Genomic DNA, 18,375 nt, shown 5'->3' with positions numbered 1-18,375 from the left:
AACTAGCAAAAGTGGATTCGGACACACCCTAAGTGAATTTGCGCCCTGCGCTTTAGACCATGCGCTTAGATCGTTAAAATAGGACCCTTTAAGTATTAATCAGTTTAAGCACACAGTTTGACTACAAACAAACATAAAAAATTATAATTTCACCATGAATCATATCTAAAATCTAAAAGTATGATGAATGTTGTTGAAAATTTACCAGAATTTATCCCAGCAATGTAAAATTGTAGATTTCCATCATATTTAACAGCAATTTCATCTGGTGAAGTTAAAATATATACAGTATATATATTTTTAAACACTTCAAACTTGAAAACACAGTAACCAGAGGGATATGGTCTGTGGCAGTGTAAAGAGAAGCCACACTATCTGTAACGGATCATTGAGCATTCTGACAAACTGCACAAGTGTTTACTGGAGGATTACTAACGCCTTGACGGCTTCAGGCACTTTGGTGTGTTTTAATCTGGTCTGCGATTAATAAAGGAGGCCTTCTGAAACAGGCTGTCGGTCCAGAGCAATACCTGGGGTGATATTATGAAGTATGACAATTCATAGAGATGTGACAGTGTGTAAATGTGAATGGATGTGCACCATTGAGCTGGCCTGCAGTCAGTGCCGTCATCACAAATGGGAACGCTGAATGACCAGAATGAAAGAAAATGTTGGCCTTACCTGCACTGCAAAAGGGTTAATTAAAGCTACACTGTGTAACTTTTTAAGTTGATTCTTAGCAAAAAACACTTTGTTCTATCAAAAGTATATGTGCTCATTCATGTGTAATTACTTCCACCAACTAATAAAGTATTCTCGTAAGCGTAAAATCTGCCATTTATAATACATTCGAGCGAGTCGCTCGAACGGCGGCAGCCATGTTGCGCCTCCATCCTGAAAATACATTCGCCAAAGAGCCCTTTCGCGTTTTACACTCAGTGACACCGTGACGAATGCAAGGGGGAGATTACTTGCGACTGCCGGCAGATTTGAAAGACTGTTGAAGATGGAGGATCACGCCTATTTTCGAGGACATGTAACAGAGTCGCTTGTTTATAGTTGCTTGTCTAACCCATGGTTGTGCATAACGCCAGAACAACCTCTAGTATAACTTGCGTTACTTTTTGGCCACCGTAGGAGTTAAAACGGCCTCAGAATTCAAAGGAACAGAAACTAATATTCACTGGGTAGTCATATACAATTTCACCACTAGATGGGGGAAAATATGACACAGTGTAGCTTTAATAAATAAATAAAAATACTAATGGGTTTGATAAAAAATAAATAAATAAATAAATAAATAAATTAAAAAAAAAAAAAAAAAAATATATATATATATATATATATATATATATATAAAATAAAAAAATAAATGAAATAAAATAAAATAAAATGGAAAGGCCCCCTAACAATAGGGCAGCAAGGCAGCTCAGTTGGTGGAACAGAGCCATAGTTTCCCAACTGCAGCCTGAACATCTAATTTTACTTAGAAGGTCACCTGAGCATCACTTTTAGCGAGACCTTGTGCCACTGACATACACTAGGATTATATGATGGTCAAAAAAGGACATAGCAGATACTGCCAAAGCATTTCTGTACCAAAGGCCAAAGTCTCCATCCAAAGCTTCTCCTGATGGTCTATCAGGAGGTCTTGGCAGATAAGACCATCCCTCCGGCAAATGTTCTTGGAGCATCGTGGAATCTCTCCGGGGATGTTTTTGCTCATCCACAGCTGAGCAGACTGTTCCTTTTTCATGCAGATTTTACTAAGTGCATTTTCATCTAGGCCACGATGTTCCTTTAGACCAAACAAAACCCCACACACATTTTTTTGTGTGTGTGTGCACGCATGGGCTTAAATCAATCAGTTTCTTGATTTAGAACCATTCTACGCCTCAAATTTGGGCTGCTGAAGAGCTGAAACCAGAATAAACATAAAACAGCCTCGTGAAGGAATGCACATGTCTTTAAGATTCATGGCATTGCATTGCCTGGCAATAACAGCTATGCAGTAACTCTACGATTGAAGAACATGATGACTTCAAATTCACAAGATACTTCAGTCAATATTTCAACATGTGATGGAACTCACACAATTTCAGAAGCGTGAATGAATAATGGGATACTTCGAGGGACGCAAAAGATATGATGACAAAAAGACAAAGGAATGTGCTCACCATCACTGCCCTTGAAAATATATATAGAGGAGGTGGTGCAGAAAATATGTTTCTATGGAAACAGCGCCCTAGGTTTTTGACGTTTCTGTTAATTGTCTAAATGAATGTGGCTTAAGGACTCAGTCAAGGAATTCAGTCAAGGCATGAAATTCAACAATCGCCACTATTAATACATATTCTGTTAATGAGGAATACTCAAGGGCTCTGATGGCCTGAATAAAATGAAATGCGCCCAAATACCCTTATTTCATTAGCATATGACAGTTATTTTTAGAAACTGACATGGTGGAAAAGTGATGGATGGATGGCATTGACAGATTTCATCGTTCTTCATTTTACAGTCAGAGGGAAAAAAACTCCTTTTTTATGCTTTAAGAAACAAGATATAACGTAAAAAAAAACTAAAAGTTGTTGTTGCGAACTTGTGAACTTTTAGTTGATCAACATAAAAAGCCTAGTGAATGCCACTAAAATGCAAAGTACTAAGTTCCATAGTAAGCTGCCTAGATAGGCAGTATTTTAAGGCCTCATGGGTGCGTTCTTGACACGAAGACTGTTTCAAAAGCTTGGCAGTACGATTATGGAATTAAGGATTCATATTTTTGGCCAAATTCTAAGAAAGCATCACATGTATCCATTCCTTCACAGAGAAAGCAATCCCAGAATGCATTACAAGCTCATTGATAGAAAAAAAACAAGGGTTCTTTTATTAAAGTACCAATAAAAATGGTTCAAATTGATTGAAAATGGACTATTTTACTCAACATTTGTATGTGCTGTGCATTTATTGACATTAGCTCAGTCATGCTAACGCCAGACTCTATTAAACTCAATATATATATACATATATTTAGAAACTCTAATGTTAGAGCTATTACGTTCTCCGCTCTACTCCAGGGAGAAGTGACCTTTAAATGAAATCTGACGCAGCGCTAAACTGCTCTAGGCGATGCTAATGAAATTTAGTTCCATCATCAACTTCCAGTCCTGATCAAAAATGGCAAATTCGGAAAGTGTAGTAAAGAGCACAGCATTTATCTTTTCCCATGCTGGGCTTTCTTAGATTGATAGCGTCTACGGCATCCTGCAAATTAGGAATTAGCTTTCAAAGCTCATTCAGACCCTCTCTACTTGATATTTCTGAAAATGAGATGTTAATGATTTGATACAGAGCAGAAAGTCAGTATCAGTATCTGATTACATTATCATAGCTGCTTCAGTTTCACATTAATGAGGCTGTTTAATAGCAATGAGATGTTAATATTGCTATAAGCATACATTAATTAAGTACGTTTAAGGTAAAGGTTGTCAATTTAACACACTAAGGGCTATATTTACTAACAGCTTGCGCTAGCACAAACCCTCTTTTGGTGTTACAAAACTACTTGGATTTACTAAAGACAGACAGTGAAATATTAGCGCTGTAAAGGCATGGAGAGGGTTATTTTTGCGGCTGACCTTATTTGCATATGCATTTGTAGTTTCCCTTTCAGATGCAAAATTTATGGGAGGAGAGTATTTAAATGAATCATGCAAGGTGATTTACTAAGGTTTGCACCCGTCAATATACTGGTATTTGTGCCATTATTTACTGCCCAAAAAAGCAGTGTCATCAGTAGATCACATTTAGAACTTTCCACTCCCATCAGCGTTTTTTTGGAGGGAATTTGACCTGTTTAGTAAATCTGGCCCCAATTGAGTTAAGTATATATAAAAAACACATTTAATCTTGCCTTCTGAGAAAATGTTACTACCATCAATTCCAGCTTGAAGCACCACCTAATGAACACAGCTACTGCAGGCAACTCGCCTCATCAACTCCAAACTTCCCAAACAGGAAGCACAGAATGAGTACAGTCTAAAACAGAATGCAATCTTGCATTTGAAAACAGCTAAGATGGAGCACAGCAGAAAGAAGCAATGCCACGTCTAAAAAATTCACCCAGCTCATGTTTAGATAGACCAACAACTGAAAAACTGACAGACTGACAATCTTTTTTTAGTGTCAAATTGCTGTGGACTGCTGGTTTATTTATGTTGCTCAAAGATATGGAAAGAAAACAAAATATATTGGCGTATCATGTCTGTATTCAATTCTGCCATAATACTATCTTAAATCGCCTTCATACTTATAATAAAATTAAAATTAAGTGTTAGATTTTTAGCTAACACTTTACAATAAGGTTCATTAGTTTAACTACCTCAGTTAACGAACTAAGAATGAACAATACTTATAATTTCTTAATCTTAGTTAATATTAATTTTAACATTTACTAATACATTATTAAAATCAAAGGTTGTATTTGTTAACATTAGTTAATGCACTGTGAACTAACACGAACAAACAATGAACAGCTGTATTTTTTTAACTAACATTAACAAAGATTAATACTGTAACAAATGTATTGTTCATTGTTAGTTCATGTTAGTTAATACATAATACATACATTATACATTATTGTAAAGTGTTAACAATTTTTACTTTCAATAATAATAAATTTTTTCTTTATTACTTTTCATTGCTATTAACAAAATTACATTTTTATTTAACACAGCTAATGAGAATTAAATGTAACTTTTTGTTACCCCTTTGCCAAATATTCTTTTTCTCGTTTTAATAATAAATCATAAGAAAATGTTATGCTGACAATTTTATGATTTTTCAATTAAATTAAATTAAGATATATTCTCTGAAAACAATCTCAGGCATTTTATCTGATTTAAAGGAATCTGCTTATATAATATAAAGTATATACGCAGATATAATAAATATTTTTTCTTAAAAAACAAGACGAGGCTACTGATTCAGAAAATGATTTTTGCACTTAGGGACTTCTGCATTTGATACTGACATCTCTGCTTTGAAATGGTCTGACTAGAGGACAATACCACATAAACCACTGGAAATGAAAAAGAGTTGAAACATCTCATGACTGTCTGTGCTGTGTGTGAACACATGATTTGGTGTCCACTCAGAAACCTCAGTGACTTGTTGTGCATTATAAGGCAAAGCTAAGTAACCTCTTTATGGCTTTGTTTTTCTTCTTTTTTCCACCTGTTAGTTTCATATGTGTATATTAGTCATGAAATTGCATAACTAACCCACAGAAAACTGCAACCAGAACACATGCATCACACATATTACACAAGTCACCTAATGAGGCAGACAATGCCTGTGGCTCTCCCGCCATCGTCAATGTAATTGCCACTGACATCACTTCCTGTTTTTCAAAGCATGTATTGGCTGATTCAACACGCCTCAGTAAACACAGAAAGATCACCTGAAGAACGCATGACATTAAAAGGCAAACACTTTTTGCCTTTTCAGCTAAATCACTGTTCCTTATACACAATCCGTGTCCATCCATTCGTACTGTATGTTCATTTAATGCAATATGATCAACGATATGCTTCAAAGGTCTGTGTGCGCTTCCAGTCACTTATTAACAAAGAAAATCGTGTTCCTATCTCCCTCATTACAAACCCGATCAGAGTCTAATGTCTAATGCATCGCTCAGAAGCTGAGATGACACGTGCAGTGTCAACACTAGATGAGCAGGAGCTCAGAAATATCACAAAAACGGCCTGAGAGAGCAGTCAAACAGAAAGAGAAGGAGCCGGACTGATGGACCTGTGTACATATATGGGTGAATCTCACGAAACGAACATGTCTGGGTCATATTTCACACTGAAACCAAAATGAAGGAGATATTATTTGCATAAAGAAAATGAAAACTGTTTTTGTATGACATTATATTACCATAATACATTTTCTTGATTACTGTAAATGTTAAAAAAGTTTTTGTCCATTTATGTCAAATAATTCAAACACATTTTCATCTGAATAAAATCAATGTCAAAAACAAAACTCTTAAAGTGCCCCTTTTATGGTGTTTTAAAGGTTACAGTGGCCCAGTCAGTTGTGATTGGTCTACTCTGCTCTGATTGGTCTACTCTGCTCTGATTGGTCAGATTGCCCAGTCTGTTGTGATTGGTCTACAGCTTACAAAGAGTATTGGAAACAAAACATCCATTACCATATCTGAATTTCAGCTCCAGATCTCCCTGATCGCTTGGTACACAGTGACACGAACATTAACGATGGCATTGGTTTTACCATATCAAATTGAGCCAGAGTCATCATCCTTTGGAAGTGCATGAAAAATGGATTAGCTTTCTCAGCGCAGAAAACAGCATATTCTCGACATGTCAACAACACGAAGTCAAAGAAGACGTTGTTCGCGAGTAGCCAATGAAGACCATAGGCTGGCATTATGCAAATTTGTTACAAACCAACGTAGGTTTGTGCAGGAAGTGAGACTGACGACTGGTTTCAGGCAGTTCAGAATCGGTTCTTTCTTTTGGGAGACAATAACTCGATCTTTGAAACTTTGCAGACCTTTTACATTTACAAACAGCTATACAACACAGTACATGAAAGATAATATCCAAAAAAAAGCATAAAAGGAGCACTTTAATAGCCTATAATATAATCAGGGACAGCTTAATTGTCATGAAAATAAGACATAAATTCCTAAAAATGTTATGGTCCAAATTATATTATATTTATTTATTTATTTTATTTATTATTTTAGGGGATGAAATTTGACCTGAACATATTTTAATGAAAGATTTATGAGATTCACCAATATGTGCAGCTGTTGAGTGATTGCTAACAGGGTTCTGCGCCTATTGAGTATGAAGCTGAATCTGAATGGAGGCCTTTACTTGGGTAAAAGGGGTATTTGAAGGTATGGGGACACTGAAAAAAAGACTTTCACATTTCATGACATGTTCTGAATAAACAAATAAAGCCCTCATAAGTGTTGAAGTCGCCCCACACACAAACAGCAGCACATTAAAATGACATACAGACATACATAAACATAAGGAAGACAGCACTAGCACAGGACTGAAATAGGGCTGGATTCATTTATCATGAGCGATTCACCATGGCTTGCCATCTACTGTATCTATACACTCATTTCACTGAACTCGAGTTGGTAGGTTGAGATTAAGTTTCCTATGTTAATGTAAACATAACAAACAAGCTATATCTGGAATACAGTACATTATTATATGGGTTGTGCTAAAGTAAAGTAGGTGTCCTTGACTCAATTACCCAATTTCCAACTCTAGATCTCTGCAATTCCCTATTCCCAACTCTGCATTCAACTATGTTAAGAATGGTTCTCATCTTAAAGTTTAGGCATGAATAGAATATACAAGAAGTATTTGTGTATGCATTATCTTGTAGCTACCATATACAGTAAGACTGGTTTTCACTGCTGGTCCTGGGGACGCACCTCTGCACATTTTGTATGTCTCCCTTATCTGAGACTCTCAGGCTGTGTCCGAAATCGCCCCCTATATCCTTAAATAGGGCACTATTTGAGTGGACAGCCATTTGTAGTGGTGTCCGAAACCATAGTGGATGTTATCACAATGTATATCACATTATAACCACAATAATGAGTGTACAACCGATGAACGCTCAATGGCTAGACAATACCCATAATGCATAATGCGCCAAAAGATGGCGTCCACAGCTGAATCATCCATCCATCCGTTTTCCAAACTGGTCCAATGTGGCTACAGCGTAATATCATACCGGTATAAATTCCTTTTTGATTGATTATTAAATTGTTTAATTAAGGTCTATACGTAGTTTCCATGGCAGAGTTCAAGATAAATCTTTTCATTACTACTGGAGCTGCCAGTTTGCTACGTTTCAAATGATTATTAAACAGCAAGCGCAAATCACGCAAAAGTGGCAGCCTTTCCGGCGCACTCACTTTTTATTCACTCCTTCAAGCGGACTATATTAGTGGACTAACGTAGGGATAGTGAATGAGGGTATAGGGGTGATTTTGAACACAGCCTCAGTTCAGGAGTTCTCACCTAATGAGCTGATGATCTGAATCAGGTGTGTTAAATAAGGGAGGCATACAAAAATGTGTGAGGTGCGTTCACGCCATGTTGTGATTCCCATAATTACGAGATGTAAACTCGTAATCGTCCTCGTAGAGCACGTAATTACAACTTGAAAGCTGGGAATTTTCTGAGATGCATTTGTACCACATTTAGGAGTTGATAGTGTTGCCAGCGCCACTGAAACACATAATTCCGAGTCCGAAGACGTGAACAGTTCCAAGTAGAACGTCATGTGTTGACATCGTGAAATTACGGCATGGCGTGAATGCAGCATTGGTCCCCAGGATCAGGATTGAAAACCGTTGGTATAAGAAACAGTTGGCTGCCATGGCGACTAGAGTTTACCTGAGGTCCGTCTCTGAGACCGTCCTCTGGGCCACGCCCTCTTCAGACTCCTCCCGCTCTGCTTCCTCTCTGTCTATACTACTTGTCTGTCTCCTCAGCTTTCCTGCCCTCCCCCCTCCTCTCTTCCTCGCTCTGTCCTCCTCTAACCCTCCCTCCTCCTGTTCCTCCTGTAACTCCTCCCCCTCCCTGGAGAGACTCCGCCCCTTGCTGTGGGCGTGGCCAGTAGAAGTAGAAGTAGAGGTGCAAGCAGCATGCAGAACAAAAATGAAGCACAGTGAAAATAGGTGTCAACACTTCCTGAATGTAAACCATAAAGAAAGAATGAATGAATGACAACACAACAAAATAATGCAATGCAAACAGTAATAACAACAGAAGCCAGACAGTATGCACATAAAACAGAACAAAATTGTGTTTCATTGCAGAACTAAAATATACACCCCCTAGCATGTAAAATGGGAAACTGTTTGTGTTCACTGGCACGGAGTGAGCGGATTGCATATGTCGGATGACGGCCAATCAAAAGTTTCTATGATACTATGATACTTTTTTCAGCATTCTTTGATTTTTTTTAAAGCATTTGAAATAGAACACTTCGGTAACTTCTTAATACTGTCACTTTTGATCAATTTACTTTATCCTTGCTTAAGGGATAGTTCACCCAAAAATGAAAATTCCGTCATTAATTACTTGCCCTCATGTCGTTTCAAAACCTGTAAGACTTTGGTTCATCTTCGGAACACAAATGAAGATCTTTTTAATGAAATCCGAGAGCTTTCTGTCCCTTCGTTGACAGCCATACAACTACAACTTTGACGCTTTACAAAAGTTCATAAATAGATTTGAAAACTAATCCATATTAATTGAGTGGTTCAGTCCAAATTTTCTAAAGAGACTCGATCGCTTTATATGATGAACAGATTGAATTTAGGCTTTTATTCACATATAAACATTGATCAGCGAACATAAACAGAAGCTCAACCGAACCTGCTTGGGACATTTTCCAAAGCGCTGGTCCAATGTGGGTATAGCGTTATATCATACATGTATAAAATCCTTTTTAATTGATTATTAAATTGAGGTTTGTTCTTGCAGAATCTCAACGTGATGCGTAACTCGAGAATGAACCTCATTGGTTCTCACACATCAAGCGAACAAGATTGAGCTTCTGTTTACCACAACTGATGTGTGAGTTGAAGAATGTTTATGTGAATAAAAGCCTAAATTCAATTTGTTCATCATGTAAAGCAATCGAGTCTCTTCAGAAAATTTGGACTGAACCACTCAATTAATATGGATTAGTTTTCCCATCTATTTATGATTGTTTTGAAGTGTCAAAGTGTCAGTTGCATAGCTGTCTATGGAGGGGGAAAAAAATCGCTCAGATTTTATTAAAAAGATCTTCATTTGTGTTCCGAAGATGAACGAAAGTCTTACGGGTTTGGACCGACATGAGGGTGAGTAATTATTGGGGAAAAAAATCATTTTTGGGTGAACTAACCCTTAAATAAAAGTATTAATTTTTTAAAAGTCTTACTGACCACCAGACTTTCGAATGGTGTTGCACATTTAACTGAAACTATATGAAACCTAACCTTTCAAAATGTCTGCAATTTTCAAACTGTCATCATGCATGACTTTATTCACAGTTTGTTGAAATCAATCATTTATCACAATAAAGAGTTCACTGTACATTTTACAGACACACCCCAAAGAAGGTGTTCTGGATAATACATAATAAAGAGTGGATTTCTTCCATGCCAGTGGACACACAGAGTTAGTGGTTTGGCACCAAACTCACCTAAACAAAAGCAAACCTTGAACGCACTCGGACCCACATGATGACGAACCCTACAGAGATGCTGTTTCTCTTAGGCCATGTACACACTGCAGCTAAAGAAGATCATCACTCCTCTTATGAGTGTTTAATCCTATTCTGTACACAGCAGGTATTTATAGGAGTGACAACCTCATTCTATAACCAGATTTACACTTGAAAGATTTAGATATGAGAAATGTTCTTTTTACTCCCCCCATCCGCTTAATGTGCAATATATTTACATTTATTAATTTAGTAGACGCTTATACACAAAGTGACTTACAAGTGATCAACATAAAAAGCAATTCACCACAGAGCCAACAATATATATATATATTTTTTTCATCTAGTCATAATTTTGACTATTAGCAAATTCTTGACAAAAACCACCCACTTAGACTAGACTGTTTGATTGACAAGTAAAATGACCAACCACAGTTTGTTTTGTTTTTAGAAGCCACTATAGGCCAGATTTACTAACAGCTAGATCCAGTGCAAACCCTCTTTTGTGTTAAAAAAATACCGTCAGGATTTACTAATGACACGCAGTGAAAAATTAGCGCTGAAAAGGCATTGACAGGGTTATTTTTGCGGCTGACCTTATTGCTTATGCATTTGTAGGAGTTTCCCTTTCAGACGCTAAATTTATGCAAGGAGAGTATTTAAATGAATCATGCAAGGTGATTTACTAAGGTTTACGCTCGTCAATTTGTGCCACACCAAAAAAGCATGTCTTGATAGATTGAAATGTAGCATTGGTCATTATTGAAATTATCTGCTGCGTCTGTGTTCTTTAAATTTAATTGGAATCTATAAAAGGCATTCTCAATTCATTTCTGAAATGAGCACAATCCTGGTAAATATGACTATGTTTCCAGGGGAATGGATCAGAAATGTCCTAGAAGCCAGTGAATCCGATTGGATAGTGCTTGCCAGTTATGTGTGCAAGATGAGTGAACGCTAACAGACTGTGGGTGGTATATGAGCACGCTATCTGAGGCTGAGACTAAACATACATAAACTTGGTGCCTCTGTCGACACTGGTTTACTAACAACTGCCAGATGATAATATGTTTCCAGCAGTATTGTTATTGTTACCTAAAACTAAAACTAAATCTAAAACTATTAATTTTTTTTAGATCTTACATTTAGAAATAAATCTGAAATAAAAATACAAATATTAGATGAAAAACTTAGAAATGATGCATTGGCAATTAAAAATAAAAATAAATTAAAGGTACAGTAAATAGAAATATAAAAAAACAAAACTAATAAAAATGACAAAAGCACATAAGTTCGACAAGAAGAGGAGCACACATAACAGTAGAAGATTCTTACAAAAAACCTGTATGGATAGAATCAGCACACCTGATTCTATTTATATAAAACATTTTCACAGTATTACATCCAATAAAGTAAACTCAAAAAGTTGATTTAAAAATTCATATACCTTTTTATTTTTTTGATGTTTTTGATATTTTCATTTGGTATTCTTTCTTTCTTTCTCTCTTTTGTTGGATTTATTCCTCATAAACATGATAATTATATTATGACGTTTCATATTATTATGCTGTTTTTGGATAATGTTGCATTTATATTCTTGATGATCATGAAAAAACATTTTGTATAATTATATTGTATTTGTTTAAATAATTTCTGCATAATTAGTGTACAAAATGTTTGTATTTGTATTTTGTATGTTGTATTTTTTTCTGCAGTCTGTATGTTAGTGTACAAACAGTTTTTATGCCATTAAGGTATGTGTGTTTTTAAATCAACATTTTGAGTTTACTTTCTATGGCAAAAAATGTATATAAATAGAATCAGGTTTTCTGAATTTCTATTTTCTGTTATGACACTAATGACACCATGAATCGAAAACATTTGTCTTTGCTTTGGCATCTAAATAAAGTATTTTTTGTAAGAAATCTACTATTATGTGTGTGATGTGTATTAAACGTATGCAACAAAGTCATTTTTATCAAATAACTCCTTTAGTATTTGACACGGACATTCTATGGATTTCTTTCTGGTTTTGATGTTTTTAAAAGCACATAAAACTAATAAAACAAATAAAAATTAAAATGAAAACTAAAAACATAAAAATAAAAGCTACTTAAAAATAGTAATAAATACTATAATAGTATATAAATGATACTAAAATAACCCTGGTTTCACTATACGGGTTAAATTATTGGCACCCATGTTACTTGTTTACAGCCATGAGACGAAGTAATTCACTCCTGCAAATAAATGCAGTTGTCACTCACAAAACTTTGCAGTTTGTACATGGCCTCAAAGAACAAACTTAAGGAGCACCCACTGTAGACCGTTCCTCAACTGAACATAACGGACAGGTTTGACAGTGATCAGACTTCTCACCTGATCTTCCGGCTGCCCCGCGGCCGTTCTGATTGGACAGAGATGTAGCTCATGCTGCTGAATCGAGACGCACTGCTGGTTCTCGACACAGCGGACACGTCGCTGACATCACTGTCCGAAGACTTGGCCGAGAGGTTTTCTCCCCGCTGAGGATCTCTGCCTGAACGCTGCAGAACAAACACAACACAAGTTAGATGCTTACGGACAACAAACAGAAAATTCTTGAGACAAAAAACAAATCTAGTCACAGCAGTTAAAGGTGAAGTGGCATCTTCAAAACTTACATTTCAGTCAGTGCCATAAAGCTGGGACTAGATTATTTGTTTATATGACCAATGGAAAAAATGCGAGTGGGGCAGAAATTGTGGTAGGACTTTTTGGGGGGGTATTTCGAATCTAACATTATTTTTGCATTTCCTTTTGGTGTGTTAGTGGTGCAGAAATGTCACATTTCACCTTTAAAGAAAGACCTCATGTAATAACATATTCCAAAATAAATTCATGAGGAGCTCTAACAGTAGGACATTGCGCTAACAATGGTCATGGGTTTGATTGCCAAGGAATGCATGAACTGATTAAATGTTGACTAAAAAATGTTGTCAATACATCGTCAAAGGAATTTAAGCACAACCAAAACAATGTTCTTCCACAAAATGCATGCTGTTTTTTAACTTCTAGAGGACCAAAAGTTACATTGTGTACCTCTAATGAAATGCAAGTTGCTTTGGATAAAAGCTTCTGCCAAATACATAAATGTAGAATGAATTATTGTTTTTGATAAAAGATAAAAGGAACATCCTTAATTTAAACCAGTGTATTCCTGGTTATTCTGTCCTGGACTGACATGGAGAGGTATTGTAGGGTCTTATGTAAAATATGTATTTATAAGATGCTCATGGCTTGCTATGATGATTATAAACATTATGTCCTAAATGGCGCCTTCTCATAAGCCTATCAGACAAAAATTAATGAACCTCTTCTTTATCTGCTTTTAATAGAATCCTGCAGAACTCATGGTGCTGCGCAATGCTTTTCATACCACAGGCTTACAAGGATACAAAGGGAAGGTGATATAGCCGTATATGGCGCTGAATGTCAGCATGCTGACCCGCATACAGAAATACTAAAGTATATCATGTGCAGAGATACTGAACTTAAAAGACTAGGTCTATAAATATTTCACAACTGCTGGAAATGGGTCAATCAAACAAACATCATGTTTAATCTATGATCACTTAGGTCCAGATTAGCAATCTGATTGGCTGAAAAGTGCTAGTTTATTTTACTACCTGGACCTAGTTCAACTACAGCCATATTAGTAGCTACACTAAAAACTACTAGCAAAAACTAGCTTTAAGAAGAAACTAAACTGATGCTATTTTACAGGGGTGAAAGAAGAGCCTGGTCAATCAACTAAACTAAACTAAACTAAACTAAACTAAACTAAACTAAACTAAACTTAACTAAACTAAAACTGCATTTTAGTTTAGTTTAAAACCCCTTAGTTTAGTTTAAACCCCTTTAAACATAACACCAAGCATGCAAATATTGTGAAAATTATTAGGCCGTCTATATTATTTGCATTTATTTTTTCTCGAAAGGGAGAGTATTTAAATATAGAATTATAATAAAATAATGATAATAATAAAGTAAACTAACAGATACATTTAGGGGCCCATAATTATTGTTAAAATGATCATTATCATTATCATTATTATTATTATTAATTAATATGCAACCAGGAGTATTTAGTCTCAATTAGCATGACTGCAAATAATACAACTAGAAAACACTCCAATTTATCTAACAGTTGAGTGATCAACAGCAGCATTTATCTATACAAACTATATCTTAGCTCTATATATTCATTTAAACGTAAGTTTAAACTGTTTTTCACAGTAGCAGTAAACCACTATTACCTTGTTATAGTCCTGTTCCAGTCTGGAGTCCGAGCCTGTTCCCTGTTTATACTTGTTCATCTTCAGTTTCATCTGCCGCGTTCGTTCCTCGACATCCATGGCACCTATGGATCACAGCAGACGTCAATGAGTTTGCAGGTTTGTTGAAAAAGTGTCTTGTGATGTTGGTGAGGCTAGATGGGAACAGATCTGTTGACCCGTTCACTAATGAAGCATTTGATATATAATGTAATGTGATATATAATGATATATAATGTAGAATGGTTTAAAGAGATACAGTAGTTCACCCCAAAATGTAAAGATTCTGTCATCATTTACTCACCCTAATGTTGTTCCAAACCTGAATGAGTTTCTTTCTTCTGTTGAACACAAAAGAAGATATTTTGAAGAATGTTGGTAAGCAGACAGTTGACGGTAGCCAGCTATTTTTTTTCCCTACTATGTAAGTCAATGGCTACCATTAACTCTCTGGTTACCAACACTCTTCTTTAGTGTTCAACAGAAGAAAGAAACTCATACAGGTTTGGAACAACATAAGGGTGAGTAAATGATGACAGAATTTTCATTTTTGGGTGAACTAACCCTTTAATAAAGAAATCTTTCCCATCAACAACACTACCGTTGAGTGGTCACTTTTAACTCTCCGAGCATAAAAGATATCTGTCTGTTTAATACCAAATTGGCCATAAAAAAAATGTATTTATCAAAATGCCTGTCACCATTAATAATACGCTGCTGGGTAAATGTCTTCACACACACATTGGCATACTGTAAATGATGCAGCCCATAGCAGAAAAAAAATATATAAATATATATATATATATATATTTTTTTTTCAGATTACAGAAGGAGGTAGTATATTTAAAATATCAAGAGGTTAGCTCTGGTCTATTTAAGACATACTTATTTATAAGCATTTTATTGTGAATTCACACAAAAGTCACTCAAACCCGAGGCACACTTCAAAGCACCTGAATGGAAAAGTGTCATTGGTTATTAGCAAATCAAATCTAACCATACAATATAAATACAGTGTATGTGCAAAGTCCAATCAAATGAAATGCTCTAGAATGTAGTGTTTCTAAGTAACGCAGGTTGTGGTGGTTGCCTTTCCTTACTTGACTTACATGCATGTGTTTGCTAGGATGTTCTGTGTATTTAGTGTGTTGTGTGGTCACTAGAGTCTTTTAAGTGGTTGCTAGGGTGTTTTAGGTGGTTTTCAACATGTTGCTATGCAGTTGCTAAGGTATTCTGGCCCGAATCTTGTTTGAATCACAAAGTCGCATAAACTTCTGTGACCATTTCAGTTGCAAAATGACAAGCAACAACTTTAACTAGGCTGTTCGCACAAGCAAATGACTGAATTTGTTTGTGCTATTGAGTCGTGTAAAGCGTACTACATGTGTCTTTGTCAGTGCAGGTGCCGTAAATGTCAATAGCAATTTTCTCTTGCCAATAGCAATTGTGCTGTTAAGTAATTAACATGTTCAGCAAATTACCCAATGATTAGTGCTCTCAGAATCATTAGATTAATTGGATTTAATAGCAGCACTATAGTGAAGCTCATATACGAGGTACGTTTTTAAGATTAAAGCCACGTTCATAACGGAGAGTGCTTTCAGAATGCTTTGCATTATAGGAAAACTTCCCCTAAGTCAATCCGCAGTCAAAAGTTTTCAGTCTTTGTATCTACTGTAGATATTTGCAATGCCAAAACCATACAACACACCTCGTTTTCTCTACTGCTTTACAGTGTTTTAAATGGAAATGGGGAACACTAGTAAAAGAGGAAGAAAGTGGGTGCAAATAAAACCTAAACTGACATTAACACCTTATGAAAATAACCATGATGTGATATATATGTGTACTTATGCCTTCATGAAGCCAGCTTCATTAGCTCGAGCCATAACCAAGAACGGTACACAACAGTCGGGTTCGGGAGGTACAAAATCCCATTCCTTTTCTCCACAGAGAAAGATTTTTGGTTACACTTTATTTCGATGGTCCACTTTAGACAATCTATTAACTATTAAGTAACTTTGCAATTACATGTCAACTAACTCTCATTAGAGTATTGGTAGACTGTTACGTTAGGGTTTGGGTTAGTAGAGTAAGTTGGCATATAGTTGCAAAGTTACTTATAGTCAGTATGTCTGTTGGGGAGCATCAAAATAAAGTGTTAGCAGATATTAAGCAGACATTCTATAATATTCTAGTGAGAGTTAGTTGACATGTAGGTGCAAAGGTACTTATATTTACTGGAATGTCTAAAGTGGACCATCAAACTAAAGCGTAACCAGATTTTCTAAACAATAATGCAGTGCGATTTCATTAAAAAAAAAATTAATTGAAAAAGTATAGGAAACACTTTACATTTAGGTTCATTAGTTAACATGAACTAAGAATGAACAAGACTTCTACAGCATTTCTTAGTTAATATTAATTTCAACATTTATGTTATTAAAATCAAAGGCTGTATTGGTTAAGTAAGGGATAATGTAGAGCGAGGCGCTTCGCGTCAGGGTTGTATTCGGTTGTATTTGACACAAAATATTGATTTAAAGGCATACTCCACTTTTTTTGGAAATAGGCTCATTTTACAACTCCCCCAGAGTTAAACAGTTGAGTTTTACCGTTTTCGAATCCATTCAGCCGATCTCCGGGTCTGGCAGTATCACTTTTAGCATAGCTTAGCATAGATCATTGAATCGGACATGACCATTAGCATCTCTCTCAAAAAAATGACCAAAGAGTTTAGATATTTTTCCTATTTAAAACTTGACTCTTCTGTAGTTACATTGTGTACTAAAACCGACAGAAAATGTAAAGTTGCAATTTTCTAGGCTGATATGGCTAGGAACTATACTCTCATTCCTGCGTAATAATCAAGAAACTTTGCTGCCGTACCATGAGTCCAGCAGGCGTAATGATATGACGCAGCGCCTGAAAATAGTCCCCAGCTCAGTAACTTCCAACGTGACCGGGACTAAGTTTGTCTAGCTTTCCGTCGGTCTTAGTACACGATGTTACTACAGAAGAGTCAAGTTTTAAATAGGAAAAATATCGAAACTCATTTTTTTGAGAGAGATGCTAATGGTCATGTCCGATTCAATGATCTATGCTAAGCTATGCTAAAAGTGGCACTGCCAGACCCGGAGATCGGCTGAATGGATTCGAAAACGGTAAAACTCAACTGTTTAACTCTGGGGGAGTTGTAAAATGAGCCTATTTCCAAAAAAAGTGGAGTATCCCTTTAAAAAGGAGTTATTGATTTAAAAACGATTGTATTGCTTCCGCTAAAGAAAATAGTCCGTTCCGTCTCTACGGTTAGAATCCTGCGTCCATAGCAACGCTCTGTTTTTCATGGCAACGGTGTGTTATACTTCTGTATAACAGACCGCATTCTACATTAGAATTCAACCAAGCCATGTAATAACATTAGTTAATGCACTGTGAACTAACGTGAACAAACAATGAACAACTGTATTTTTATTAACTAACATTAACAAAGATTAATAAATACTGTAACAAATGTACTGCTCATTGTTAGTTCAGGTTAGTTAATACATAAACTAATGTTAACTAATGAACCTTATTGTAAAGTGTTACCAAAATATAGCATCGAATAGCCAAATTAATAGGAATAATTACATTATCAATAATTCCGACGAGAGATTCACCAAAAAAATGTTACTGTGGAAAGGAAAATCTCTGCAAAAAGCTCCCATAAAGCTTTGTCTTGCGAATGACAAAAGTGTGAGGGTGTGTTCACACTTGTATTTTGGTTCTCTTGGTTCTT

The 18,375-nt window shown here is 35.9% G+C and overlaps 1 protein-coding gene across 7 annotated transcripts in view; it reads right to left on the bottom strand.

Moving 5' to 3' along the window:
• The window catches only part of rims2a (regulating synaptic membrane exocytosis 2a), a gene marked incomplete at its 5' end in the record, with an annotated part of 182,173 nt that overhangs the window by 34,943 nt on the left and 128,855 nt on the right, over positions 1-18,375 (bottom strand). For all 7 annotated transcript variants that reach the window (XM_081389341.1, XM_081389343.1, XM_081389342.1 and 4 more), the window contains 2 exons: positions 12,658-12,824; positions 14,577-14,680. In XM_081389341.1, the coding sequence (XP_081245467.1) occupies positions 12,658-12,824; positions 14,577-14,680 (271 nt within the window). The remainder of the gene's footprint in view (positions 1-12,657; positions 12,825-14,576; positions 14,681-18,375) is intronic.

This window comes from Scardinius erythrophthalmus (assembly GCF_964197995.2).
Source record: "Scardinius erythrophthalmus genome assembly, chromosome: 16".
Lineage (NCBI taxonomy): Eukaryota > Metazoa > Chordata > Actinopteri > Cypriniformes > Leuciscidae > Scardinius > Scardinius erythrophthalmus.
The sequence above is the reverse complement of the archived record's forward strand: the minus strand, read 5'-3'. Positions and strand labels throughout refer to the sequence as shown.